The following is a 26,104-nucleotide window of genomic DNA, read 5'->3' as shown; positions in this document are numbered from 1 at the left end:
CCCTCTCCTGCTGTGGCTTTGCACTCTCTTGTACCCTAGGCACATTGGTGATATGCATGCACTTTCACAATTCTGTCCCCTCTATGGGGACCATATGGAGCCTTCACGTGTTCTCATGTGGGATTTCCTCATGCTCGCACGACTGCGTGCTTTCATGTGAGTTTCACTAGGACCCTAAAGGGAGTTTGTGTATCCTGGCCCTGGGATCCTCTGGAGCAGCCATATTCCCTTGCTCTGCTGAGCATGCTTGCACTACTGACATTTAATAGTTACCTTCTCACCCCAGGACCCTGATGAAAAATTGCACATTTTTGGAATACTCGTGCATCATAATTGTTCCTGGACCTCACGGATTAGTTGCATATGTCTTTGCACCAGAATTTTGTTCAATAATCCTCTCTTTGCACTAGGATATTCCACCTCCTTGTACCAGAGCTGTTTGGAATAGCTGTCACCCTGCACCAGGATCCTTGCACTGTTGCACCAGGTTCACGTGGGGTGTTCGCAACCGGGGCTCTTTGGGATACTTGCTGTCCTTGCACGTTACGTCATTCACCAGTGGGTAATTCTCCATCTCGCACCTGGATCTCTTGGTCTCTCCTTCCTCCAGTGTTGCACTAGGACCGTGTGACATTCTATTGCCGCCTTGCACTGTCACATTTCCGTAACCCACAGACCCCCTTCCTCGAACCGCCTTCCCAGCAGGATACAAACTGTTGCTTGTCTCGGGACACGTGAAACATTCTCCTCCGGGCCCACGGATCCTGCCGTGCACTTCTCCGAGGATTGCCTGCATGCAAACAGCCTCCAGCAAACAAATCATTAACTAAACCAGACAGCCGTGAAATATTTGCCCGGTAAACCATGGGTCAGCTCCGGTGCTCCACCTTTAGCCACACCTGCGGAAAACTCACCTGATACCGACCAGGTGTCTGGGCACCACCTTGCACCAGACCGCGAAGGCGCCACGCTCGATATGAATCCACTCAGTGACGGCACCTGCTGTTACCCTCCTAAATTATCGTTTCCCTTTTTATTTGTTGTTGTTTCTGGATGATTAGAGTTTAAAGCTACCAGGAAGTCGTTCGATTGCTCCGCGCCCGCATGCACCAACGCCACCAGTCCCCGGCCAAAATGGCTTCCGTCCGGTTCATGGTGACCCCGACGAAAATTGACGACATCCCCGGCCTCTCGGACACCAGCCCGGACCTCAGCTCCCGCTCCAGCTCTCGGGTCCGCTTCAGCTCCCGGGAGAGCGTCCCCGAGACGAGCCGCAGCGAGGGCATCAGTGATTTCTCCGGGGCTACCACCTCGGCGGCCACGGCGGCAGGCGAGCCGGCGAGCGACAAGACCTCCAACCCCCATGACGTGGCGGAAGGTAGGTGGGACGTGGCCGGTCACGTGCAGGAGCGTCATCGAGGTTGATGTAGCTGCTGGTGTGGTGATTGGAGCGGGTGTGGGAGGGTGGACAGGGACACGGGTGCATGGGAGGTGGCGCTCTCGTGCGAGAGTAGTGAGCTGCAATGGTGGCAGCGTGATCACGTTGGTGCGAGCATGGGAGAGGACACCAGACATGTCCCCAGTATTGGAAACCGAGGAAGACACTTTTATGGTTGCGTTGGAAGTGGTCCGCTCAACGTGCAACGCACGTCTTTGTGCGCCAACTTGTGTTTACCATGGAGATGTGCACCACAATTCCTGAGTGTGCAGGAGCTGGGAAGACACCTCCTTTAGATGCATTACAAAGGGGTGACTCCTGCATGCAGGGGAGACGGAAAAGGCTCAGTGTTATAGCTGTTGCTGGATGGGACCGTGTTTTCACGGTGGGGGGGTCATGGTGAGTTGACTCGTGGTGTCACTTGAGTGTGAATGTCTCAAGCCAGTTCCTTTTTTGTTTTTCTTCCCTCGTTTTCCTGTGTGGGAAATGCTGAGCAAGGCTCAGGGGGAAATGACTCGGGAGAAGCTGAACTTCCCCTTTTATCCTGTCGATTCCCTTTTTTTAAGGCAGGCTCAAGATGAGAGAGGCGGCTGTCCTCTTGGTCACGGCTGAGTCAAAGTCGGGGTTCCTCCCCGCGGGGGGGGGTGTGTGTGTCAGGCGAATGAGCCCGGTGGGCACGTAGGAGCTGTGCGCCACAGCTGGCGCACCCCGCCCTGAAATGCGTCTGCTTCTGGGGTGAGGCCGCGGCGTCCGAGCGCGTCGGATTGCTCCTCGGTGCTGAGATGCACCCACCTCTGGTGCGGCGCGCCGGGGGCCCCCTCCGCAGCCCTGGGAGTTTAGGACAGGAAGCGGAGGAGAACTTTGAATGGCAAGGAGAGATTTTAAGAGGCAGGGGTGACTCATTTGCTGGGTTCGTGGCCCGTCTCTTGCCGTAAACGCCGGCCGTGCCAGGGCGGGCTCACGATTGCACAAGCTGGGCAGTGGGGTAAGCTCTGACTCAGGGTCAGCCTGGGGCGGGGTGGGAGCTGGTGTGCTACGGAGGCATCCCGTTTTCCACCCCCTGAGCCGGCCAGAAGCTGCCACCCTGGACCCCCTCCTTTACTATCTGGCTCGGTCCCACGTTAAGCTGTGGGTTGTCCCCCTCCGTCCCTGGTGCATCTCCTCTCACGCCCCGTTCACGAGGCCTGGCCTCAGCCCCCCTGCCGCAGGGGCCAAGCTGATCGGCAGCGGGGTGGGGGCAGGAAGGGAGAGCAGGCGTACGGCTATTGCCCGGTTCACACGCGTGTGCCCCAGAGCCCCCCCCCACTGGGCTGTCCCCTCACCGTATCGTCACGGCCGAGGCGTGGAACGCCGCCCACCTCGCCTCCGAGGGCTGCGGGAAATGAGCACGCAGGTACGCGTGTGCGAGGCTTGCAGCCGGAGAACAGATGGGAGCAGACAGCCAGGGCCTCGGGAACGCCGTGTGGCTTTATCTCCCCGGGGGAGGCTGGCTCCGTGCCCCCGTCGTCCTTGGGGCGGATGGGGAGTGGGGAGAAGGCCCTGCGGTGTGAACGGCCGCGGGAAAATGACCCCCCCGACCTGAGAACCCGTTGGCCTCCCTGCTGGGCTGTCTCCCCCCGCCCCATGTTGTGCATCCCCCCCCGCAGCTCCCCTCCTTCCCCCATCATCCCATGACAAATGGCCTTTGTGCAGCTCCTGCCTACGCCTGTTCCTCCGCTCCGCAGACAGCGAGACGGGCTGGGAGAGCACGCAGCTGGTGTGTGTGGGGGGAACCTGCTTCCCCACCCCTCTCCTCCAACTCCAGTCCTCACCTGCAGCTCCCAGCCAACGTTCCCACTAATCTTTTCCCCACCCATGTGTGGATTAAATTTTGTGCACCAAGACGCGCGGCTGTGCACCACCCGTACACACACACGCTGTGGGCGCTCTGCCTCTCACCGGGGTGGCATTCGGATGCTCGGGATACAGGAAAGTCGGCCCCCCCGTCGGCTCCAGCCCCCCTCCCGTTCCACGTGAACGCACATCCTGGTGTGTTGTGTGGTTTGGCCCGTTGATGGCAGCAGAAATAAAGTGGGAAAGGTGCCGGGCCGGGAACCAGGAATTGGCCGGAAGACGGGAGCTAAGGCCACAGGTCTGTGCTGCCATGAAGGCAGCTTGTGTCTGTGTCTGCACAGCCGTGCTTCCCCCCCTCCCGAAGCCAGAGGGCCTGCTACACGCTATAAAAACTCCACCTCCACGAGGGGTTTCGGTGCACGTGGTAAGGGTGACGCAGCGGCTGTGTAGACCCTGCATTACCTGCCTCCGCTCCTGCCCCAAACGGGGCTAGCGGCTGTTGGCTTCTCCCAGGAGCGGCAGGTTTGCAGAAATGTCCGTGGTCCCCACAGCCTGCACCCCCCCTCCATCCAAATTCCCTCCCCTACCACCCGCCTAAGGGCCTGGGCGGGATGCAGGCTGTGGAAAAGGATTTGGGTGCAGGCTGTGTGGGGGGAGTGTGGGTGCAAGAGGAGGCCTGGGGTGTCTGCGCGGGGCTGGAGTCTGCATGCAAGCTCTGGGCTGGGGGTGGGGGTGCAGGAAGGGGTGAGGGATGCAGGCTTTGGGAAGGAATTTGGGGGTTGGGGGGGTGCAGGAGGTTGGGAGAGGAACAGGGTGGGGGGAGGCTCTGGGAGGGTGTGAGGGGATGCAGGGGTGCTGCACTCCACCCAGAGAACACCCCTCTGGGGCGTGGGGGGAGCACACCCCTCATGGGCTGGGGAAGACGTGGGGATCTGTTGACGGCCATGCGGAGGGAGCTTCAGGAAAGCGCTCTGCATTGCTGGCCAGGATTTCAGGGGGGCGGCCAATGGGGCAGGGGAGAAACCTGGCCCCAAAATTTGGTAGGGCCAGGAATATTCCTGCTGCTTGGAGACCAGGGCCCCACAGAACTTCCCCCTTCCATCCTGGCACTGAGGGGCCGTCAGGGCTGTCCTGGCGAGGGATCAGTGGCGGCGAAGGAGAGCGTGAGACTCCAGCTCTCCTCCCTCTCCCCCGGCCCTCGCTGGGTGTCCGCATCGGGGCGCCAGCTATCAGCCCCAGAAGCGGGGCCCGCAGGGGGAGCCCCCCTCCTCTCGCCCTGGGGCCGAGAGCCCGGCACCCGTCTCCCTTTGGCAGCCAGGAGCCGACCCGCCGTGAAACTGACGTCCTTGTCCGTTTCAGCGCTGCTGTTAGTGGGCGTTTCCCTTCCCTTGCCTGCAGGGCTCCCCGAGGGGAGGGGGCTCAGACCCCCACAGGCTGACAGCCGGAGCCCATGGGGAGCCCTGAGGGGAGGGGGCTCAGACCCCTGCAGGCGGACAGCCGGAGCCCAAGCCAAAATAAGGGCAGCCATGAAACGGAGGAGACTGGCCGTTTCGCTGCGGGTTGCTGCTGTGAAATCGCGCTTCCTCCCGGGCTCGTTCCCAGGCAGGGGTGTGCGCCGTGGGTCCAGCCCCCTGGCCTGGCGTTTCCGGCACCGGCGGCTTCTGAACTGATTAGGACCTTGCCCTAATCGCGGAATAAATAGTGAGGGCGTGGCAGGGAGGGAAAAGGCCACCGTGCTCTGGAGTTTGCCCTGCCTGCCCGTCCTCCTGCTCCTCTGCCCGTGCAGGGAACAGGACCCAGGCCCACCCCCCGGCTCTAACCACTAGGCTCCACTCTCCTCCTAGTGCGGGGAACAGACCCCAGGAGTCCTGCCGCCTCCACCCCCAACCTACTAGACTCAGCTCCCTGCCCAGAGCTAGGGAGAGAACCCAGGAGTCCTGCCTCCCCACAACTCCCTTCCCCACACACGCCCGCTCTAACCACTAGACTCTGCTCCTTGCCTGGAGCTGTCCTGTCTCCCCACCCTTTGCACTAAACACTAGAGTCCACTTCCCTTCCAGCACAAGGAACAGAACCCAGGGGTCCTGCCTTCCAACGCCACCGCCCCCCTGCTCTAACCACTAGGCCCTGCTCCTTGCCTGGAGCTGTCCTGCCTCCCACCCACCTCCTCTAACCACTAGACCCCACTTTCCTTCCAGCGTAGGGAAGGGGACCCAGGCATCCTGGGTCCCAGAAACCCTCCCTCTGCTCTAACCACTAGGCCTCACTCTCCTTCTAATGCAGGGCACAGAACTCAGGAGTCCTGCCGCTTCCCAACAACCCCCCCGCCCCCACACACACATTCCCGCTCTAACCACTAGATTCTGCTCCTTGCCCCGAGCTGTCCTGCCTCCCAACTGCGCCTGCTCTAACCACTAGACCCCGCTCCTCTTCCAGCACAGCTGATACGGCCTAGGGGTCTTAATCCGATTCTGCCGTGCCTCTCCGAAAGCCACGCTACCGCGCAGGTGGCTGGAGACGTCTCTGTCCCAGCAGAGGAGCCGTGGGGCTGTTCCCCAGAGCTGGCCGCATGGCTCCCTGCCTCGCCCCGGTGTCGGGGGGAGGAGAGTGGAAGCCCTTGTAGGTGGAGCCGTTAATCCTCTTAGTGCCAGTAACACTCACACGCTGCAGGGGAGGGCGTGTCCCCCCCCACGCACTATCCCGCCCCTTCCCCTCCGGCCTGCTGGTCACCTGATCTCCCAGCGTTTCCAGTCCCCGTGCACTGGGGGGGGGGGGGGGGGGGAGTTAGTGCCGAAAATGCCTCACTTCACTGTCACCAAGGTGGAGGACGAGGAGGGTGGCGTGGAAGAAGGGGGCCAGGGAGGAGGTCCCCCGGCCGGCGTCTGGATCCCCAGCGAGAGCCTGGTGTCAGGTGAGCCGTGGTGTAAACACGCCCCGTTAATCTGCTGAACCTGCAGCTGCCTGGGTTGTCTGCTCGGTCTCCGTGTGTGCGCATGGGGTGGATTTCTCTTCAGTCCCCCCCCCCTTCCCTGATACAAACTCCCTCCGCTCTCCTCGCAGCCTCCCCTGGGGTCTTTTTTTGCACGGCTGGATCGTCTGTTAATCACCAACCCTGCTAGTGATTAGTGAAAAGTGTGCTCTAGTGTGGGGCGGGGAGAGATCTGGCTTCTTCCTGTTGCTGACGGTGTGCTTTCTCTGCCGGCTGGGGGTCTAACCTGAGATCCGCAGCCCCCCGATCTCCTTGGGAAGATCCCCCGGTTGTGGGCCAGGCTCGGAGACCCTGGTGGAGATGGGGGCGTGAGAGGGCGCCCCGTGCACGCTGTAATAGGGTCTGGAGAGCAGGAGTTGCGAAGGGATCTGAGGGGCGAGTAGCTGGGGTGATGTGGGGCCGGCCCAAACCACGCAGCACCCTCTTCCGCGGCCTGCCCCAAACCCCGGTGGCAGCTCGGTGAACCAACCTCCCCACCCCAGAGGTGGCTGCATCTCCGTCCCTGCGCAGTCTCGCTGGGCCGGGGGCAGGTTGCACGCTCTGGGGGAGCTCTTGCTGAATCTGTCCCTGCTTTGGGCTTGCCCGCAGGCGCCGGGCTGTGCCGGCTCGGCCCCTTCCTCCCGCCGGTAACCTCCGTCCCTCCCCGACCAGGCGCTGTGTCGTTCCCGCTGTGCCCGGATCTCCACGGCCTTGAGCGTGGCTTTTCTCCGCTGGGGTGGGGTTAACGCATCGCAGTGTTACTCCGGCTCCCTAGGCGGGACGCCTCTCGCGGTGGCTCTGGGAGGGGAGCGGTGCCTAGTGGGTAGCGCGGGAGCAGCTGGAGAGGGTTCTATCCCAACCTCCGGGGTTTCTGGTCCACCCGTTCTCCCCCCCCCCCACCCTGGATTGGGGCAGGAGGGGGAAAAGCGACCGTCTTCCGCAGGACGTCACCTCTACCCCGCCTCCTGTCACCGCAGCCTGGCTAATTCGATGTAGCGCCAGCCGGGTGGGCAGACAGGGATTATATCCCAAGCCCCAGGCTTCCTGCCAGCCCACCCTCTGCTTCTCATGCTGCTTATCGGCTACGTGCAGAGGAGATGGCCTCCAAAGCGGCCTGGCTAGGACAGTCCTCCAGGCAGCACAGCCGCTCAGATGACCTGCGGAGAGCCAGAATTCCTGGGTTCTCTTCCTCCCCGGGGGGCCGAGGGTCTAGTGGTTAGCGCAGGAGGCTCTGGGAGTCGGGATTCCTGCTTCTTTTCTTAGCAGGAAGTGCCAAACGCTCAGCCATGAAACTCACCTCCCAGCTGCTTGTTTTGTTCGTCTTGAAGGTGCTGCCGGACTATTTGTGGTTGGTTTTTTCTAAAAGTTTTTCCACTGACCGACTAACTCGGCTCCCTCTCTGAAGCTTACGGTCTCAGACCGTGAGAATTTTAGAGTCGCTGCGGGTCGTTCTCTGGAAACATCCGCTCCGTGCGCCGCGGCAGTCAAAACAGCACACCGAATGTTAGGAATCCTTAAAAAAGGGATGGAGAATAAGACCGAGAATATCTTATTGCCTCTGTATAAGTCCATGGGACGCCCGCAGCTTGAATGCTGCGTACAGATGTGGTCGCTCCATCTTAAAAAAGATCTATTGGCATTGGAAAAGGTTCAGAAAAGGGCATCAAAAATGATGAGGGGTTTGGAACGGGTAAATATGAAGAGAGATTAAAAAGACTTGGACTTTTCAGCTTGGAAAAGAGGAGACTAAGGGGGGGATAGGATAGAGGTCTGTACAGTCATGACAGGTGTGAAAAAAGTGAATAAGGAAAAGTTGTTCCCGTAACGTAAGAACTAGGGGTCACCCCATGAAATGAATAGGTGGCACTTTTAAAACCAAAGGAAGGTTTTCTTCATGCAGCGCAGAATCAACCTGTGGAACTCCTTGCCAGTGGATGTGGTGAAGATCAGGACTTGAACTGGGGTCAAAAAACATAAGAACATAAGAACGGCCGTACTGGGTCAGACCAAAGGTTCTTCTAGCCCAGTAGCCTGTCTGCCGACAGTGGCCAGCACCAGGTGCCCCAGAGGGGGTGGACCGAAGACAATGATCAAGCGATTTGTCTCCTGCCATCCCTCTCCAGCCTCTGACAAACAGAGGCCAAGGACACCATTTTATCCCCTGGCTAATAGCCTTTTATGGACCTAACCTCCATGAAATTATCTAGCTTTTCTTTAAACTCTATTATAGTCCTAGCCTTCACCGCCTCCTCTGGCAAGGAGTTCCACAGGTTGACAACACGCTGTGTGAAGAAGAACTTCCTTTTATTAGTTTTAAACCTGCTACCCATTAAGAAAGAGCTAGATACATTCATGGAGGTTAGGTCCATCGATGCGTACTAGCCAGGATGGGTAGGGAGGGTGTCCCTGCCTCTGTCTGTCAGAGGCTGGGAAAGGGTGACGGGGGAGGGATCGCTTGATGGTTCCCTGTTCTGTTCCCTCCCTCTGGGGCACCTGGCCTTGGCCACCGCCGGCCGACAGGACACTGAGCTGGATGGACCGTTGGTCTGACTCGGTCTGACCGTTCTCACGTAAATCTGGTCTCCCCCCGAGGGATCAGATTTACCCTATGCTCAGTAGATTTGACGGGGGAGACCGGTATTCCCCAAACTGGGGGTCCTGACCCAAAAGGGAGCTGCAGGGAGGTCCCCCAGCTCCGAGGGCAGCTCCGCCACCCGCAGTGGGGCAGAAGTAAAGGACGCTGCGCCGCAGTCCCCCTATAATAACTTTGTGATCTCCCCCCCCCATGGGTCCTTTTTGCAATGCCCTGCGTGTGGAGCTTCGAATCTCTGACATCGGGAAACCGACACGTTTTTAAATCCCACCCCCATGGAATTGACCGAAATGGACCTAAATTGGGGAGGGCTGGAAGTATAAAGTTGGGCAAAGGGGGTGGGGGACTGAAATGCCCCTTGCTCTCCAGAGTGCAGGGCAAGATCCCAGCAATCCCCAGTCGTCCTGGGCTGTTCCCGGTCCCCGCGAGCTGGGACAAAGCCGCTGATCTGGCGCCAGACCCTGCCTCATCGGCTGGGAATGAGCGGCAGGCCCGGGAGGGGGAGCGATGGGACTGGACTCTCATTCCCTTTGTCTCTTCTGGCCGGTGAATCCTTTCCCCAGAGCCCGGGGGAGGTGGGAACTCAACAAAGCTTTGATTCATAGCCCGTCCTGACCACCCTCGCTCGGCCCGCCGCCTCCCCCCGCCGCGTCCTTCAGTCCCGTTGCTGTTTCGGTCGAGTGACACGAAAAAATCGGGTCGGATGGGCGTGCTCGGCCCCTCCGCGGTCCAGCCCGCCCCGTGTGCGTCCAAGCGGGAGACGAACCGGTTTCCTGCCCGGCCACTTTTCTGCGTGGCGTGGCCTGGAATTGTATCTGGACCCCAGTGAAACTCCCCACCAGGGTACCCCTTTTCCAGCCTTTAAAACTAGCCAGTTCCCCCTCCTGGGCCTGGAGCAATGCCCCCTCTAGAGGGAAACCACTCCCTGGCCCTTGCGTTGTAATCACGGTGAGCGTTCCCTGTAAACTCGGGCGAGGTTCCCCCGGCGGATGAGCAGAGCGCCCACAAATGTGTATTCGGTTCGACTGGTGGTGCACGGTGCACATGACAAAATGCATTCCGCGCTAGGGCCGCGACTGCTTCACCCTGTCCGTGGTGGACCCAGTCCCGCTACAGGCTGGGACGGGGGCTTTCCAGCCCATGTGGGCAGGACTGGCCCCCCTTCCGCCCCCCCCAAAACTGATTAACCAGTTACACAGGATTTTACAGCCCCGTCCCACAGGGGGATGCGAAAGATTGGGGGGAACCGTGATTTCTTTTTGATGATTGCATCTTTTTTTCGGTTTTGAAATCCTGCTCTGAAAGCGCCGTCCCCGTCCCTTCCTCGTCCCCGTCCCTTCCTCGTCCCCGTCCCTTCCTCGTCCCCGTCCCTTCCTCGGCTGCTTGTGTCAGGGGAGGAGAGTTATTTTTACCCATCCTTTTTGACGTTGGTTTTTCATTCCTTTGCTTTCTTCTTCTTTTGTGATTCATTTTTCCCTCCCCACCCCCATCTTCTGTTTGATTTTCAGACGTGAGTCAAACCTCCATCACAGGGGAACAGTGTCAGCTCTTAGGTACAGTATGGCTCAGGAGTCGTGCGCGTGTCTCTCTCTCTGCGCTGGGCCGGAGGAGCATGTGTGCGTGTCTGTGTGTATTTGTGCTGCCTGCTGGCTTTGTGTGTGTGCGTCTGTCCCTGCGGCCCCCTCGCTGCGTGTGTGCGTTTCCTCCTTGATCTCGCTGCTCTAGGGAGAGGGTAATTGACGTCCCCCCTTCTGCAAAGTCCTCTTTTCCTGGATCCAGCTGTTCCTGGGGTCTTTGCGGGTGCCGGGCCCAAACCAGGTGTGGCTTTCTTCTCGGTCCCTGAGTTCATGGGGAGGCACGCCGGCTGGCGGGAGAACTCGGGGGTTTATTTCAGCCTCTGGCGCCTTGGGGAGACCCGTCCCACCCCCTGTGGCCCAGCACCCCGTTGTGCCAAGCTGAAGGAGTCTGCCTTGGCTTCTCCCCCCGGGTGAGTCCTGGCTCTCCCTGTGCAAACACGCACGGCAGCTGCACACGCCGCGGTGCCGTGGGCCGACAGGAGTGGGCGGCCCTGACGGGGCGTTGCAGGGAGTGGGGCTGGGGAGTTGGTGGGCACCCTGCCCCCCAGGGAGCAGTTGTTCCTGTGGGGCCGGACGATATTGGAACAGGCGGGACTCACCCAGGGTCAACAGGCAGAGGGGGCGGGTCCCAGGGTGGGATCTGGCGGGGCTGGGGGGCAGGATTCCCGGGCGCAGCTGGGGGAGGGGAGTCTTGTCTAGTGGTTAGCGCAGGGAGGGGAACTCCCCAGGTGGGATCCGGCGGGGCTGGGGGGCAGGATTCCCGGGTGCAGCTGGGGGAGGGGAGTCTCGTCCAGTGGTTAGCGCAGGGAGGGGAACTCCCCAGGTGGGATGCAGCGGGGCTGGGGGGCAGGATTCCCGGGTGCAGCTGGGGGAGGGGAGTCTTGTCTAGTGGTTAGCGCAGGGAGGGGAACTCCCCAGGTGGGATCCAGCGGGGCTGGGGGGCAGGATTCCCGGGCACAGCTGGGGGCGGGGAGTCTCGTCCAGTGGTTAGCGCAGGGAGGGGAACTCCCCAGGTGGGATGCAGCGGGGCAGGATTCCCGGGCGCAGCTGGGGGAGGGGAGTCTCGTCCAGTGGTTAGCGCAGGGAGGCGGGTTTCTGCGGACTGTGGGTCTCTGTTTCCGTGTCGGGGAGTCGGTGCCGCTGGAGGGGCAGCGGCTGGCTGGGCTCTGGGGGGGCTCTGGCACCGGCCGCCCCCCCCCAGCCGGCTGCCCCTCACGCCGGGCTGGACCCCTTGTCTCCCCCAGACCCCGGGCGCAAGAAGGACATCTACCTCAATAACATCAACTACGAGGATGGGGACGAGTACTTCGACAAGAACCTGGCGCTCTTCGAGGTACCGGGGGGCGGGGGGGCGCGGGGCCGGGCGGGAGGGGGGGCCCGCGGGCGCCCCTGTGAGACGCTGACCCCCGTGTGGCCCCCTGCCGTCCCGCAGGAGGAGATGGACACCCGGCCCAAGGTGTCCTCCCTGCTCAACCGCATGGCCAACTACACCAACCTGACCCAGGGGGTGCGCGAGCACGAGGAGGCCGAGAACATGGCCCTGGGGAAGAAGAAGCCCACCAAGGTGAGGCCAGTGGGGGGGCTACCAGGGGGGAGGGGCATTGGCGGGGGGCAGGGATGAGATGACGGGGTGCGGGGGGGGAGGGGCTTTGGCGGAGCTGGGGGGGGGTAGCGGGGGGCAGGGATGAGATGACGGGGTGCCGGGGGGGGAGGGGCATTGGCGGAGCTGGGGGGGTAGCGGGGGGCAGGGAGGAGATGACGGGGTGCCGGGGGGGAGGGGCATTGGCGGAGCTGGGGGGGTAGCGGGGGGCAGGGATGAGATGACGGGGTGCAGGGGGGGAGGGGCATTGGCGGAGCTGGGGGATAGCGGGGGGCAGGGATGAGATGACGGGGTGCCGGGGGGGAGGGGCATTGGCGGAGCTGAGGGGTAGCGGGGGGCGGGGATGAGATGACGGGGTGCCGGGGGAGAGGGGCATTGGCGGAGCTGGGGGGTAGCGGGGGGCGGGGATGAGATGACGGGGTGCCGGGGGGGAGGGGCATTGGCGGAGCTGGGGGGTAGCGGGGGGCGGGGATGAGATGACGGGGTGCCGGGGGGGAGGGGCATTGGCGGAGCTGGGGGGTAGCGGGGGGCAGGGAGGAGATGACGGGGTGCCGGGGGGGAGGGGCTTGGCGGAGCTGGGGGGTAGCGGGGGGCAGGGATGAGATGACGGGGTGCCGGGGGGGAGGGGCATTGGCGGAGCTGGGGGGTAGCGGGGGGCGGGGATGAGATGACGGGGTGCCGGGGGGGAGGGGCATTGGCGGAGCTGGGGGGTAGTGGGGGTCGCGGGGCAAGACGGGGGGGTAGGGGCGCCCGACAGCAGCCCCTCTGCGTCTGTCCCCGCCCCGGAGCGGGGTCCTGCCCCCCTCAGCCTCTCCCTTTGCAGACCCCGCAGATGGGCACCTTCATGGGCGTCTACCTGCCCTGCCTGCAGAACATCTTCGGGGTGATCCTCTTCCTGCGCCTCACCTGGGTGGTGGGCACGGCCGGGGTGCTGCAGGCCTTCGCCATCGTCCTCATCTGCTGCTGCTGCGTGAGTCCCCCCCCGGCCCCCCCCCCCCGCCCCCCGTCCCGCCCCCCGTCCCGCCCCCCCTCCGCTAACCGCGCCCCCGTCTCTGCCTCCCCGCAGACGCTGCTCACCGCCATCTCCATGAGCGCCATCGCCACCAACGGGGTCGTGCCAGGTGAGTGGGCCCTGCCCTGAGCCCATCCCCTTGGCCTCGGGCCTTCCCGGCGCTGGGGGGTTCCTTCCTGCCCCCCCGTCGCACCCGGCCCTGGAGCCTGCGGATGGGGATCCCGCTGGACGGCCCCGGCTGCTCCCCGACGCCCCCTCTCTCTCTCTCTAGCGGGGGGCTCGTACTTCATGATCTCCCGGGCCCTAGGCCCCGAGTTCGGGGGCGCCGTGGGGCTCTGCTTCTACCTGGGCACCACCTTCGCCGCCGCCATGTACATCCTGGGCGCCATCGAGATCTTCCTGGTGAGCGCGCTGCCCCTCGGGGGACTGGGGGGGACGGGCTGGCTTGCCCCCCCGCCGTGACGTCTCTCTCTGCCCCCCCAGATGTACATGGCCCCCCAGGCGGCCATCTTCCGCAGCGCCGACCCGCTGAAGGAGTCGGGGGCCCTGCTGAACAACATGCGGGTCTACGGCTCGGCCTTCCTGGTGCTCATGGTGCTGGTGGTCTTCGTGGGCGTGCGCTACGTCAACAAGTTCGCCTCCCTCTTCCTGGCCTGCGTCATCGTCTCCATCCTGGCCATCTACGCCGGGGCCGTCAAGTCCTCCTTCGCCCCGCCCCACTTCCCGTAGGTGCCCGGCGCGCGGGGGGCGGGCGGGAGCACAGGGCCCATCTCCCACCGTCTTTCTCCCTCCCGCCCGGCGCAGGGTCTGCATGCTGGGCAACCGCACCCTGTCCGGCCAGCGCGTCGACATCTGCGCCAAGACCCGGGACGAGGGCAACCTCACGGTGCCCACCCGCCTCTGGGGCCTCTTCTGCAACGGCAGCAAGCAGCTCAACGCCACCTGCGACGAGTACTTCGCCCACAACAACGTCACCGCCGTCCCGGGCATCCCCGGCTTGGCCAGCGGGATCCTCGCCGGTGAGGGCCGAGCCGGGCTGGACCCGCCCCGCGACGCCCCAGGAGCCGAGCACCACTGCTCCCGGGCCCTGGGCTGGGGGGCGGGACCCAGGCGTCCGGGACGCCAAATCTAGGAGACCCTGCAGCTCCCGTCCTGGGGGTGGGACCCAGGCGTCCGGGACGCCAAATCTAGGAGACACTGCAGCTCCTGTCCTGGGGGTGGGACCCAGGCGTCCGGGACGCCAAATCTAGGAGACACTGCAGCTCCCGTCCTGGGGGTGGGACCCAGGCGTCCGGGACGCCAAATCTAGGAGACCCTGCAGCTCCCGTCCTGGGGGTGGGACCCAGGCGTCCGGGACGCCAAATCTAGGAGACCCTGCAGCTCCCGTCCTGGAGGTGGGACCCAGGCGTCCGGGACGCCAAATCTAGGAGACCCTGCAGCTCCCGTCCTGGGGGTGGGACCCAGGCGTCCGGGACGCCAAATCTAGGAGACCCTGCAGCTCCCGTCCTGGGGGTGGGACCCAGGCATCCGGGACGCCAAATCTAGGAGACCCTGCAGCTCCCGTCCTGGGGGTGGGACCCAGGCGTCCGGGACGCCAAATCTAGGAGACCCTGCAGCTCCCGTCCTGGGGGGTGGGACCCAGGCGTCCGGGACGCCAAATCTAGGAGACCCTGCAGCTCCCGTCCTGGGGGTGGGACCCAGGCGTCCGGGACGCCAAATCTAGGAGACCCTGCAGCTCCCGTCCTGGGGGGTGGGACCCAGGCGTCCGGGACGCCAAATCTAGGAGACCCTGCAGCTCCCGTCCTGGGGGGTGGGACCCAGGCGTCCGGGACGCCAAATCTAGGAGACCCTGCAGCTCCCGTCCTGGGGGGTGGGACCCAGGCGTCCGGGACGCCAAATCTAGGAGACCCTGCAGCTCCCGTCCTGGGGGGTGGGACCCAGGCGTCCGGGACGCCAAATCTAGGAGACCCTGCAGCTCCCGTCCTGGGGGTGGGACCCAGGCGTCCGGGACGCCAAATCTAGGAGACCCTGCAGCTCCCGTCCTGGGGGGCGGGACCCAGGCGTCCGGGACGCCAAATCTAGGAGACCCTGCAGCTCCCGTCCTGGGGGGTGGGACCCAGGCGTCCGGGACGCCAAATCTAGGAGACCCTGCAGCTCCCGTCCTGGGGGTGGGACCCAGGCGTCCGGGACGCCAAATCTAGGAGACACTGCAGCTCCCGTCCTGGGGGGTGGGACCCAGGCATCCGGGACGCCAAATCTAGGAGACCCTGCAGCTCCCGTCCTGGGGGTGGGACCCAGGCGTCCGGGACGCCAAATCTAGGAGACACTGCAGCTCCCGTCCTGGGGGGTGGGACCCAGGCGTCCGGGACGCCAAATCTAGGAGACCCTGCAGCTCCCGTCCTGGGGGTGGGACCCAGGCGTCCGGGACGCCAAATCTAGGAGACACTGCAGCTCCCGTCCTGGGGGTGGGACCCAGGCGTCCGGGACGCCAAATCTAGGAGACCCTGCAGCTCCCGTCCTGGGGGGTGGGACCCAGGCGTCCGGGACGCCAAATCTAGGAGACCCTGCAGCTCCCGTCCTGGGGGTGGGACCCAGGCATCTGGGACGCCAAATCTAGGAGACCCTGCAGCTCCCGTCCTGGGGGGGGGTGTCCTAGATTTGACGTCTTGGACGCTTGGGTCCCACCCATGCAGGACTGGGAGCCGCAGTGTCTCCTCGATTTGGCGTCCTGGACGCCTGGGTGACACTGCAGCTCCCGTCCTGGGGGGTGGGACCCAGGCGTCCGGGACGCCAAATCTAGGAGACACTGCAGCTCCCGTCCTGGGGGGTGGGACCCAGGCGTCTGAGACGCCAAATCTAGGAAGTTCTGAGGCTCCTGGCACTGCTTGGAAAATTGGGAAAGGGGGAATGGGGGATCTCAGGCGTCCGGGACAGCATCCCTAGGGGGCCCTACAGCTCCCAGCCCTGGCAGGGGTTGGGGGGGGGACTCGGGTGTCCGGGAAGGCAGTGTGGGGTGCTCCTGGCCAAAAGCCCCCCGCCCCGACTTGTGCAGACCGATGCCCTGTCGCCGACTCGGGGGCAGGCCGGTCCAGCCCCGCGGCCTCAGCCCCTCCTCTCTCCCCGCAGAGAACCTGTGGGGCAGCTACCTGCAGAAGGGGGAGATCCTGGAGAAGGCCTCGGCCCCCTCGGTCGACGTGCTGGGGGCCATGAGCCAGGAGTACGTGCTGGCCGACATCACCACCTCCTTCACCCTGCTCGTGGGCATCTTCTTCCCCTCCGTCACCGGTGAGCGCCGCCGCCGCGGGGGGGGGGGGGGGGGGGACCCCGGCGTCCGGGAGGTGCTCACCCGGCCCCGTCTCTCCCCAGGGATCATGGCCGGCTCCAACCGCTCCGGGGACCTGAAGGATGCCCAGAAATCCATCCCCATCGGCACCATCCTGGCCATCCTCACCACCTCCTTCGTCTGTATCCTGCCGGGGCTGGTGCGGCCCGGGAGGGGGTGGGGGGGGGTCCCCGGAGGGGGTGGGGGGGGTCCCCTGACCTCCTCGCTGTGACCCAGGGCCCACGCCCGCCTTGACTCTGCGCCGGCCCAGATCTCAGCAACGTGGTCCTGTTCGGGGCCTGCGTCGAAGGCGTGGTGCTGCGGGACAAGTGAGTATGGGGGGGCCTTGCCCCATGGCTCCTGGCACTGTGGGGCTCCCCCCCCCCCCCCCCCCGCTGACGGTCTCTCCCCGGCCGCAGGTTTGGCGAGGCCGTGCGCGGGAACCTGGTGGTGGGGACCCTCTCCTGGCCCTCCCCCTGGGTCATCGTCATCGGCTCCTTCTTCTCCACCTGCGGGGCGGGGCTGCAGAGCCTCACCGGCGCCCCCCGGCTGCTGCAGGCCATCGCCAAGGACAACATCATCCCCTTCCTGCGGGTAAGAGTGCGCCCGCGTGGCTCGGCCCCCCGCAGGGCAGGGCCCAGCGGTGTCGTGTGTGGCTGTGTCCCGGCTGCCTCGCCCCAGAGCTGGCCGCATCTCTGCACCGGGCAGTGTTATGTGAGGCTGTCTCCCGGCTGCCTCGCCCCAGAGCTGGCCGCATCTCTGCACCGGGCAGTGTTACGTGAGGCTGTCTCCCAGCTGCCTCGCCCCAGAGCTGGCCGCATCTCAGCACCGGGCAGTGTTATGTGAGGCTGTCTCCCGGCTGCTTCGCCCCAGAGCTGGCCGCATCTCTGCACCAGGCAGTGTTATGTGTGGCTGTGTCCCGGCTGCCTCGCCCCAGAGCTGGCCGCATCTCAGCACCGGGCAGTGTTATGTGTGGCTGTCTCCCGGCTGCCTCGCCCCAGAGCTGGCCGCATCTCAGCACCGGGCAGTGTTACGTGTGGCTGTCTCCCGGCTGCCTCGCCCCAGAGCTGGCCGCATCTCAGCACCGGGCAGTGTTATGTGTGGCTGTCCCCCAGCTGCCTCGCCCCAGAGCTGGCCGCATCTCAGCACCGGGCAGTGTTATGTGTGGCTGTCCCCCAGCTGCCTCGCCCCAGAGCTGGCCGCATCTCAGCACCGGGCAGTGTTATGTGTGGCTGTCCCCCAGCTGCCCCAGCCCAGAGCTGACCGCATCTCTGCACCGGGCAGTGTTATGTGTAGCTGTCCCCCAGCTACTTTGCCCCAGAGCTGGCCGCATCTCAGCACCAGGCAGTGTTATGTGTAGCTATCCCCCAGCTACTTTGCCCCAGAGCTGGCCGCATCTCAGCACCGGGCAGTGTTATGCGTAGCTGTCTCCCGGCTGCCTCGCCCCAGAGCTGGCCGCATCTCAGCACCGGGCAGTGTTATGTGTGGCTGTCTCCCGGCTGCCTCGCCCCAGAGCTGGCCGCATCTCAGCACCGGGCAGTGTTATGTGTGGCTGTCTCCCGGCTGCCTCGCCCCAGAGCTGGCCGCATCTCAGCACCGGGCAGTGTTACGTGTGGCTGTCTCCCGGCTGCCTCGCCCCAGAGCTGGCCGCATCTCAGCACCGGGCAGTGTTATGTGTGGCTGTCCCCCAGCTGCCTCGCCCCAGAGCTGGCCGCATCTCAGCACCGGGCAGTGTTATGTGTGGCTGTCCCCCAGCTGCCTCGCCCCAGAGCTGGCCGCATCTCAGCACCGGGCAGTGTTATGTGTGGCTGTCCCCCAGCTGCCCCAGCCCAGAGCTGGCCGCATCTCAGCACCGGGCAGTGTTATGTGTGGCTGTCTCCCGGCTGCCTCGCCCCAGAGCTGGCCGCATCTCAGCACCGGGCAGTGTTATGTGTGGCTGTCTCCCGGCTGCCTCGCCCCAGAGCTGGCCGCATCTCAGCACCGGGCAGTGTTATGTGTGGCTGTCTCCCGGCTGCCTCGCCCCAGAGCTGGCCGCATCTCAGCACCAGGCAGTGTTATGTGTGGCTGTCTCCCGGCTGCCTCGCCCCAGAGCTGGCCGCATCTCAGCACCGGGCAGTGTTATGTGTAGCTGTCCCCCAGCTGCCCCGCCCCAGAGCTGGCCGCATCTCAAGGCTGGGCACAGAGCTGGCTGCATCCCTGCCTTTCTGAAGCCGGTTCCCTGTGCGCGGGCTCCCTAGGTGTTCGGCCACGGCAAAGCCAACGGGGAGCCGACGTGGGCGCTGCTCCTGACCGCGGGCATCGCGGAGCTGGGCATCCTCATCGCCTCGCTGGACCTGGTGGCCCCCATCCTGTCTATGTGAGGCCCCCGCCGAGCCACGTGGGGGGGGCAGATCCCCGCGTCTCCCCAGGGCCGGGTTCACACAAGGGCTTGGGGGCTGCAGGCCAGGGGCCCTGCAAAAATCCGTCCAGACTCCTGCCCCTCGAGCGCCGCCGGCTCGTCGCCCCTCTGGGCCGCTGCCTGGGAGCCACTGGGGCTGGGAACCGGCCAATGGGGGCCGCGCACGGAGAGACGCGCCAGCAGCCGTCCGCTTCGGGGAGCAGTGGGGGGGGGTCGGTCTGGGCACTGGGACATCGGTGGTACGGGCCTCCCGCCTGCACCCAGCACCCGGCATCTGCTCCAGGTCAGCACCCTTCTGCACCCGACACCCCTCCCAGAGCCTGCGCCCCTCGCCCCCACCCCTCCTGGACCCCGACACCCCTCCCAGAGCCTGCGCCCCTCACCCCTCCTGCACCCGACACCCCCGCCAGAGCCTGCGCCCCTCCCAGAGCCTGCGCCCCTCACCCCTCCTACACCCGACACCCCTCCCAGAGCCTGCGCCCCTCACCCCTCCTGCACCCGACACCCCCTCCCAGAGCCTGCGCCCCTCCCAGAGCCTGCGCCCCTCACCCCTCCTACACCCGACACCCCTCCCAGAGCCTGCGCCCCTCCCAGAGCCTGCGCCCCTCACCCCTCCTGCACCCGACACCCCTCCCAGAGCCTGCGCCCCTCACCCCTCCTGCACCCGACACCCCTCCCAGAGCCTGCGCCCCTCGCCCCTCCTGCACCCGACACCCCTCCCAGAGCCTGCGCCCCTCGCCCCTCCTGCACCCGACACCCCTCCCAGAGCCTGCGCCCCTCACCCCTCCTGCACCCGACACCCCTCCCAGAGCCTGCGCCCCTCACCCCTCCTGCACCCGACACCCCTCCCAGAGCCTGCGCCCCTCGCCCCTCCTGCACCCGACACCCCTCCCAGAGCCTGCGCCCCTCACCCCTCCTGCACCCGACACCCCCTCCCAGAGCCTGCGCCCCTCCCAGAGCCTGCGCCCCTCACCCCTCCTACACCCGACACCCCTCCCAGAGCCTGCGCCCCTCCCAGAGCCTGCGCCCCTCACCCCTCCTGCACCTGACACCCCTCCCAGAGCCTGCGCCCCTCGCCCCTCACCCCTCCTGGACCCCGACACACCCTCCAGAGCCTGCGCCCCAACACCCTCCTGCACCCGACACCCCCTCCCAGAGCCTGCGCCCCTCGCCCCTCACCCCTCCTGGACCCCGACACACCCTCCAGAGCCTGCGCCCCAACACCCTCCTGCACCCGACACCCCTCCCAGAGCCTGCGCCCCTCACCCCTCCTGCACCCGACACCCCTCCCAGAGCCTGCGCCCCAACACCCTCCTGCACCCGACACCCCCTCCCAGAGCCTGCGCCCCAACACCCTCCTGCACCCGACACCCCTCCCAGAGCCTGCGCCCCTCGCCCCCACCCCTCCTGGACCCCGACACCCCTCCCAGAGCCTGCGCCCCTCACCCCCACCCCTCCTGGACCCCGACACCCCTCCCAGAGCCTGCGCCCCTCACCCCCACCCCTCCTGGACCCCGACACCCCTCCCAGAGCCTGCACCCCAACACCCTCCTGCACCCGACCCCCCTCCCAGAGCCCTCACCCCTCCTGCACCCCAGCACGCCCGTGGCGGGAAGGAGTGGGGAGCCGCTGGAGGGCGCGGCGGAGGGGGGTTTGAATTGCCCCTCTGGCCGTGCTGGGACCGCTCCCTGCCCACAGCCGGCTCCCGGCAAGGCACAAGGCGGGGACGTGGCCTCCCTGCCCTCCGCGGGGTCCTGGTGACTAAGGAGGGGCCAGGCTGCTCGGGCCCCGCCCTGCCCCCCGAGCTGGGATCGGGAGCCTCCTGCAGCCCCCTGCCGGCTGTGCCCCCCCCCCCCCCCCCGACTGTCTCTTGTCCGTCTGGGTCCCTAGGTTCTTCCTGATGTGTTACCTCTTCGTCAACCTGGCCTGCGCCTTGCAGACCCTGCTGCGCACCCCCAACTGGAGACCCCGCTTCCGCTACTACCACTGGTAAGGGGGGTGGGGGCTAGTGGTGAGAGCGGGGGGGCTGGTTCCCGGGCTCTCTCCCCAGCTCTGGGAGGGGAGTGGGGGCTAGTGGTGAGAGCGGGGGGGCTGGTTCCCGGGTTCTCTCCCCAGCTCTGGGAGGGGAGTGGGGGCTAGTGGTGAGAGCGGGGGGGCTGGTTCCCGGGTTCTCTCCCCAGCTCTGGGAGGGGAGTGGGGGCTAGTGGTGAGAGCGGGGGGGCTGGTTCCCGGGTTCTCTCCCCAGCTCTGGGAGGGGAGTGGGGGCTAGTGGTGAGAGCGGGGGGGGCTGGTTCCCGGGTTCTCTCCCCAGCTCTGGGAGGGGGGTGGGGGCTAGTGGTGAGAGCGGGGGGGCTGGTTTCCGCGTTCTCTCCCCAGCTCTGGGAGGGGAGTGGGGGCTAGTGGTGAGAGCGGGGGGGCTGGTTCCCGGGTTCTCTCCCCAGCCCTGGGAGGGGAGTGGGGGCTAGTGGTGAGAGCGGGGGGGCTGGTTCCCGGGTTCTCTCCCCAGCTCTGGGAGGGGAGTGGGGGCTAGTGGTGAGAGCGGGGGGGCTGGTTCCCGGGTTCTCTCCCCAGCTCTGGGAGGGGAGTGGGGGCTAGTGGTGAGAGCGGGGGGGCTGGTTCCCGGGTTCTCTCCCCAGCTCTGGGAGGGGAGTGGGGGCTAGTGGTGAGAGCGGGGGGGCTGGTTCCCGGGTTCTCTCCCCAGCTCTGGGAGGGGAGTGGGGGCTAGTGGTGAGAGCGGGGGGGGCTGGTTCCCGGGCTCTCTCCCCAGCTCTGGGAGGGGGGTGGGGGCTAGTGGTGAGAGCGGGGGGGCTGGTTCCCGGGTTCTCTCCCCAGCTCTGGGAGGGGAGTGGGGGCTAGTGGTGAGAGCGGGGGGGCTGGTTCCCGGGCTCTCTCCCCAGCCCTGGGAGGGGAGTGGGGGCTAGTGGTGAGAGCGGGGGGGCTGGTTCCCGGGTTCTCTCCCCAGCTCTGGGAGGGAAGTGGGGGCTAGTGGTTAGAGCAGGGGGGGGCTGGTTCCCGGGTTCTCTCCCCAGCTCTGGGAGGGGAGTGGGGGCTAGTGGTGAGAGCGGGGGGGCTGGTTCCCGGGTTCTCTCCCCAGCCCTGGGAGGGGAGTGGGGGCTAGTGGTTAGAGCGGGGGGGGCTGGTTCCCGGGTTCTCTCCCCAGCTCTGGGAGGGGAGTGGGGGCTAGTGGTGAGAGTGGGGGGGCTGGTTCCCGGGTTCTCTCCCCAGCTCTGGGAGGGGAGTGGGGGCTAGTGGTGAGAGCAGGGGGGCTGGGCGCCCGGGTTCTCTCCCCAGCTCTGGGAGGGGAGTGGGGGCTAGTGGTGAGAGCGGGGGGGCTGGTTCCCGGGTTCTCTCCCCAGCTCTGGGAGGGGAGTGGGGGCTAGTGGTGAGAGCGGGGGGGCTGGTTCCCGGGTTCTCACCCCAGCTCTGGGAGGGGAGTGGGGGCTAGTGGTTAGAGCAGCGGGGGGGCTGGTTCCTGGGCTCTCTCCCCAGCTCTGGGAGGGGAGTGGGGGCTAGTGGTGAGAGCGGGGGGGCTGGTTCCCGGGCTCTCTCCCCAGCTCTGGGAGGGGAGTGGGGGCTAGTGGTTAGAGCAGCGGGGGGGCTGGTTCCTGGGCTCTCTCCCCAGCTCTGGGAGGGGAGTGGGGGCTAGTGGTGAGAGCGGGGGGGCTGGTTCCCGGGTTCTCTCCCCAGCTCTGGGAGGGGAGTGGGGGCTAGTGGTGAGAGCAGGGGGGCTGGTTCCCGGGCTCTCTCCCCATCCCTGGGGGTCGCTGTGGGGTCTGGACTGTTCTCTCCCCCGCCTGCAGGGCGCTCTCCTTCGTGGGCATGAGCATCTGCCTGGCCCTCATGTTTGTGTCGTCCTGGTATTACGCCATCGTCGCCATGGTGATCGCCGGCATGATCTACAAGTATATCGAGTACCAGGGGTGCGTCCCCCTCCCCCCTCGCCCCCCAGGCCGGGCCCCGCTGGGGCTGGGCCCCCGGTTCCCTGACCTCCGGCCCTTCCCTGCCCGCCAGGGGCCAGCGGGCATCTCCCCTGCCTGCAGGAAATCCTGTCTGATGGGTTAGGGTGGCCCACCCCCTGCCTCAGTTTCCCCAGCTGTGGCCCCGCCTCCTTGGGGTGAGGTGGGCAGGCTGTGGCTGAGCCCCGTCTCTCCCCCCCGCAGAGCCGAGAAGGAGTGGGGCGACGGCATCCGGGGCCTGTCGCTGAGTGCCGCCCGCTTCGCCCTGCTGCGCCTGGAGGAGGGGCCGCCCCACACCAAGAACTGGAGGTAGGAGAGCCCCGCCCCCTTTCTCCGTGGGAGGAGCCTCCCCCCCCCCCCCCCCCGCCTGACCCCTGCCTCCCCGCAGGCCCCAGCTGCTGGTGCTGCTGAAGCTGGACGAAGACCTGCACGTCAAGCACCCGCGCCTGCTCACCTTCGCCTCCCAGCTCAAGGCGGGCAAAGGGCTGACCATCGTGGGCTCCGTCATGGTGGGCAACTTCCTGGAGAACTACGCCGAGGCGCTGGCGGCCGAGCAGGTCAGCGGAAGGGGCGGGGGGAGCCGCCCCACACGCCCCACTTCAGAGCCGGGGGTCCCCACGGCGCGGCTTGGCAGCATCGCCCACCGGCCGACGCCAGCTTCTCCCCCAGAATATCTCCCGCTCAGTCTCCGTCCCGGGGGCATCTCTGTGCTCAGGGTCCCCGATTCCGCCCCTCTGGTGGTTTTGAGCCCTGCTTGGTACCCGTTCGGCGCCCCGGCTTTCTCTTCCCCGCGGGACGGGTCATTCGCATGATGCCGTTTCTTTTACAGAGGAACAGGCAGGATTTCTTAGACCCAGGAAGAGCCTTTTTTTGGGTTGGGGACAGGACGGGGCGCTGACTCATCAAAATCAATCCGGGGCCCCCCACAAGTGAGAAACCAAAGAAAAGACAAACCAAACGCTCGCCAACGTGCCCCCGATCTGAGGAGAGAGACATTCCCCACTGTCGAGGCTGTTCCCCTCTCTGGCACGATGAATGCAGACGTGGGGGCCCGCCAACGCAACCCCAAAACCTGATCTCTCCAGGCTTCGGTACAAAACCTTCCCCCGAAATCCTAATATCCGGATTTTGGAAGATAAAACCCGCTGCCCCCAGCCCAAGTATTGGTAAGAGAAAAACCAGGGAGGAGATGGCTTGGGAAATCAGCCCTAAAGTAAAACCAGGACACGCCAGTGACCCCGTACTAAGTTAAATACAAAAGAAAGAACTTTTCTTATCAAAACAGCACCCCAGTTACAAGTAGCGGGAGGGGCTAGAGGGTAAGAGCCACCAATTAATAGCCCCGGGAAGGATTGCCCCATGGGCCAAAACTTAGTTGTAAAAGAGGGAAACCCACTTCTAACAGCACAGACAAAAGATCCAAATTCCCAGCCCAGAAAACAATCAAACCTAACGGCTGTAGCTAGACTTTACCCTACTTACCCGTGATGGAGTCTTTTTCTTGGGGAGAGACGTGTCCTCTGTCTCCCTCAGTAGCTAGAGAGCAAAACGGGCTCGGAGACAAAGGAGGAAAACCCCCAAATTCCTTTGTCCGTTTGAAAATCCTGCAATTCTGTTGGCTGATCGCTACGGCCGTGTCCAGACTCAGGGGTTTTTTCGGGAAAAGTAGCCTTTTCCCGAAAAAACTTCCCCTGCGTCCAGACTCAAGCCGCGTTCTTTCGAAATTATTTCGAAAGAACGCGGCTTTTCTTTTGATGGCGGTAAACCTCATTTCACGAGGAAGAACGCCTTCTTTCGAAAGTTCCTCTTTCGAAAGAAGGCGTTCTTCAATGTAAAGAGGCCGTCTTCGAAAGAGAGCATCCAGACTCGCTGGGTGCTCTCTTTCGAAAAAGCGGATTTCTCTTTCGAAAGATCCGCCTGCAGTCTAGACGTGATCTTTCGAAAGAAGCCTGCAGTCTAGACATAGCCTACCTGGCTAGGCACAGGGGACATAGTTAACCGTCATGGCCATGACACCAGAGCCTGGGGGGGCGAGGCTGGTGGATTGTGTGTGCCCTGCGCTGGCTCCCCATTGCTGGGGGGCAGAGCTGAGCCACGGGGGCCGGATCCAGGGAAGTTGGGGGCCGGACCTTAATTCCCCACCCCGACTTAAAAACAACTTCTGTCCACAATTCCTCCCCAACTTGCGGTGGAGTTTGCGGCCGTACCTAGCCGCTGCCACCAAACCCGGCTTACACAACCCAACCGGCAGCGCCCCACCAGACACAGCCCCCGACAGTCCCCCCCCTCTGTGTGTGGCTTGCAGACCATCAAGCACCTGATGGAGGCGGAGCGGGTGAAGGGCTTCTGCCAGCTGGTGGTGGCGGCCAAGGTGCGGGAGGGCATCTCCCACCTCATCCAGTCCTGCGGCCTGGGCGGCATGAAGCACAACACGGTGGTGATGGGCTGGCCCAACGCCTGGCGGCAGAGCGAAGACGCCCGGGCCTGGAAGACCTTCATCGGTACGTGGGGAGGGAAGGGGGGCAGGCTGGGGACGCCCCCTTCTCCGGCAGGGCCCCTCTGACCCCCGTCTGGTCCCCGTAGGCACCGTGCGGGTCAGCACGGCCGCCCGCCTGGCCCTGCTGGTGGCCAAGAACGTGGCCTTCTACCCCGGCAACGCGGAGCCCTTCGCCGAGGGCCACATCGACGTGTGGTGGATCGTGCACGACGGGGGCATGCTCATGCTGCTGCCCTTCCTGCTCAAGCAGCACAAGGTGCGTGGGGGGGAGGCGGGGGAGCCGGGGGGGGCGGAGCCGGCCTCGGGGGGGGCGCTGACCCCTTCCCCTGTCTCTCCAGGTGTGGCGGAAATGCAGCATCCGCATCTTCACCGTGGCCCAGCTGGAGGACAACAGCATCCAGATGAAGAAGGACCTGGCCACCTTCCTGTACCACCTGCGCATCCAGGCCGAGGTGGAGGTGGTGGAGATGGTGAGAGGCGCAAGGGGGCGGCCGGGGAGTGGGGGGGGGGGCTGCCCCTGGACAGGCAGGACCCGGGGAGTGGAGGGGGGGGGCTGCCCCTGGACAGGCAGGACCCTGAGAGTGGGGGGGGCTGCCCGTGGACAGGCAGGACCCTGAGAGTGGGGGGGGGCTGCCCATAGGACCCGGGGAGTGGGGGGGGGGCTGCCCGTGGACAGGCAGGACCCTGAGAGTGGGGGGGGGCTGCCCATAGGACCCGGGGAGTGGGGGGGGGGCTGCCCCTGGACAGGCAGGACCCTGGGAGTGGGGGGGGGCTGCCCATAGGACCCGGGGAGTGGGGGGGGGGGGCTGCCCCTGGACAGGCAGGACCCGGGGAGTGGAGGGGAGGGGCTGCCCGTGGACAGGCAGGACCCTGGCAGGGGGCGGGGAGCCAGCCATGGCTGAAGAGTGGG

At 65.3% G+C, this 26,104-nt stretch overlaps 1 protein-coding gene across 2 annotated transcripts in view; it reads left to right on the top strand.

Annotated features, from left to right (window-relative positions):
• SLC12A6 (solute carrier family 12 member 6) overlaps positions 1-26,104 on the top strand; it is a 28,362-nt gene that overhangs the window by 1,044 nt on the left and 1,214 nt on the right. The window contains exons 2-22 of one of the 2 annotated variants that reach the window (XM_075912268.1): positions 411-1,378; positions 10,341-10,385; positions 11,654-11,742; positions 11,842-11,973; positions 12,833-12,979; positions 13,076-13,130; positions 13,293-13,423; positions 13,505-13,746; positions 13,826-14,040; positions 16,148-16,306; positions 16,388-16,486; positions 16,615-16,672; positions 16,763-16,937; positions 18,581-18,699; positions 20,632-20,730; positions 22,542-22,661; positions 22,902-23,006; positions 23,086-23,254; positions 25,003-25,198; positions 25,281-25,450; positions 25,533-25,664. In XM_075912268.1, coding sequence (XP_075768383.1) covers positions 1,105-1,378; positions 10,341-10,385; positions 11,654-11,742; positions 11,842-11,973; positions 12,833-12,979; positions 13,076-13,130; positions 13,293-13,423; positions 13,505-13,746; positions 13,826-14,040; positions 16,148-16,306; positions 16,388-16,486; positions 16,615-16,672; positions 16,763-16,937; positions 18,581-18,699; positions 20,632-20,730; positions 22,542-22,661; positions 22,902-23,006; positions 23,086-23,254; positions 25,003-25,198; positions 25,281-25,450; positions 25,533-25,664 — 2,931 coding nt within the window. In that variant the 5' untranslated portion in view covers positions 411-1,104. The remainder of the gene's footprint in view (positions 1-410; positions 1,379-10,340; positions 10,386-11,653; positions 11,743-11,841; positions 11,974-12,832; positions 12,980-13,075; positions 13,131-13,292; positions 13,424-13,504; positions 13,747-13,825; positions 14,041-16,147; positions 16,307-16,387; positions 16,487-16,614; positions 16,673-16,762; positions 16,938-18,580; positions 18,700-20,631; positions 20,731-22,541; positions 22,662-22,901; positions 23,007-23,085; positions 23,255-25,002; positions 25,199-25,280; positions 25,451-25,532; positions 25,665-26,104) is intronic. The other variant, XM_075912269.1, reaches the window with a different exon arrangement.

This window comes from Pelodiscus sinensis, chromosome 30 (genome assembly GCF_049634645.1).
Source record: "Pelodiscus sinensis isolate JC-2024 chromosome 30, ASM4963464v1, whole genome shotgun sequence".
NCBI lineage: Eukaryota > Metazoa > Chordata > Testudines > Trionychidae > Pelodiscus > Pelodiscus sinensis.
Note: the sequence above shows the minus strand (reverse complement) of the source record. Positions and strands in the feature narration are given on the sequence as shown.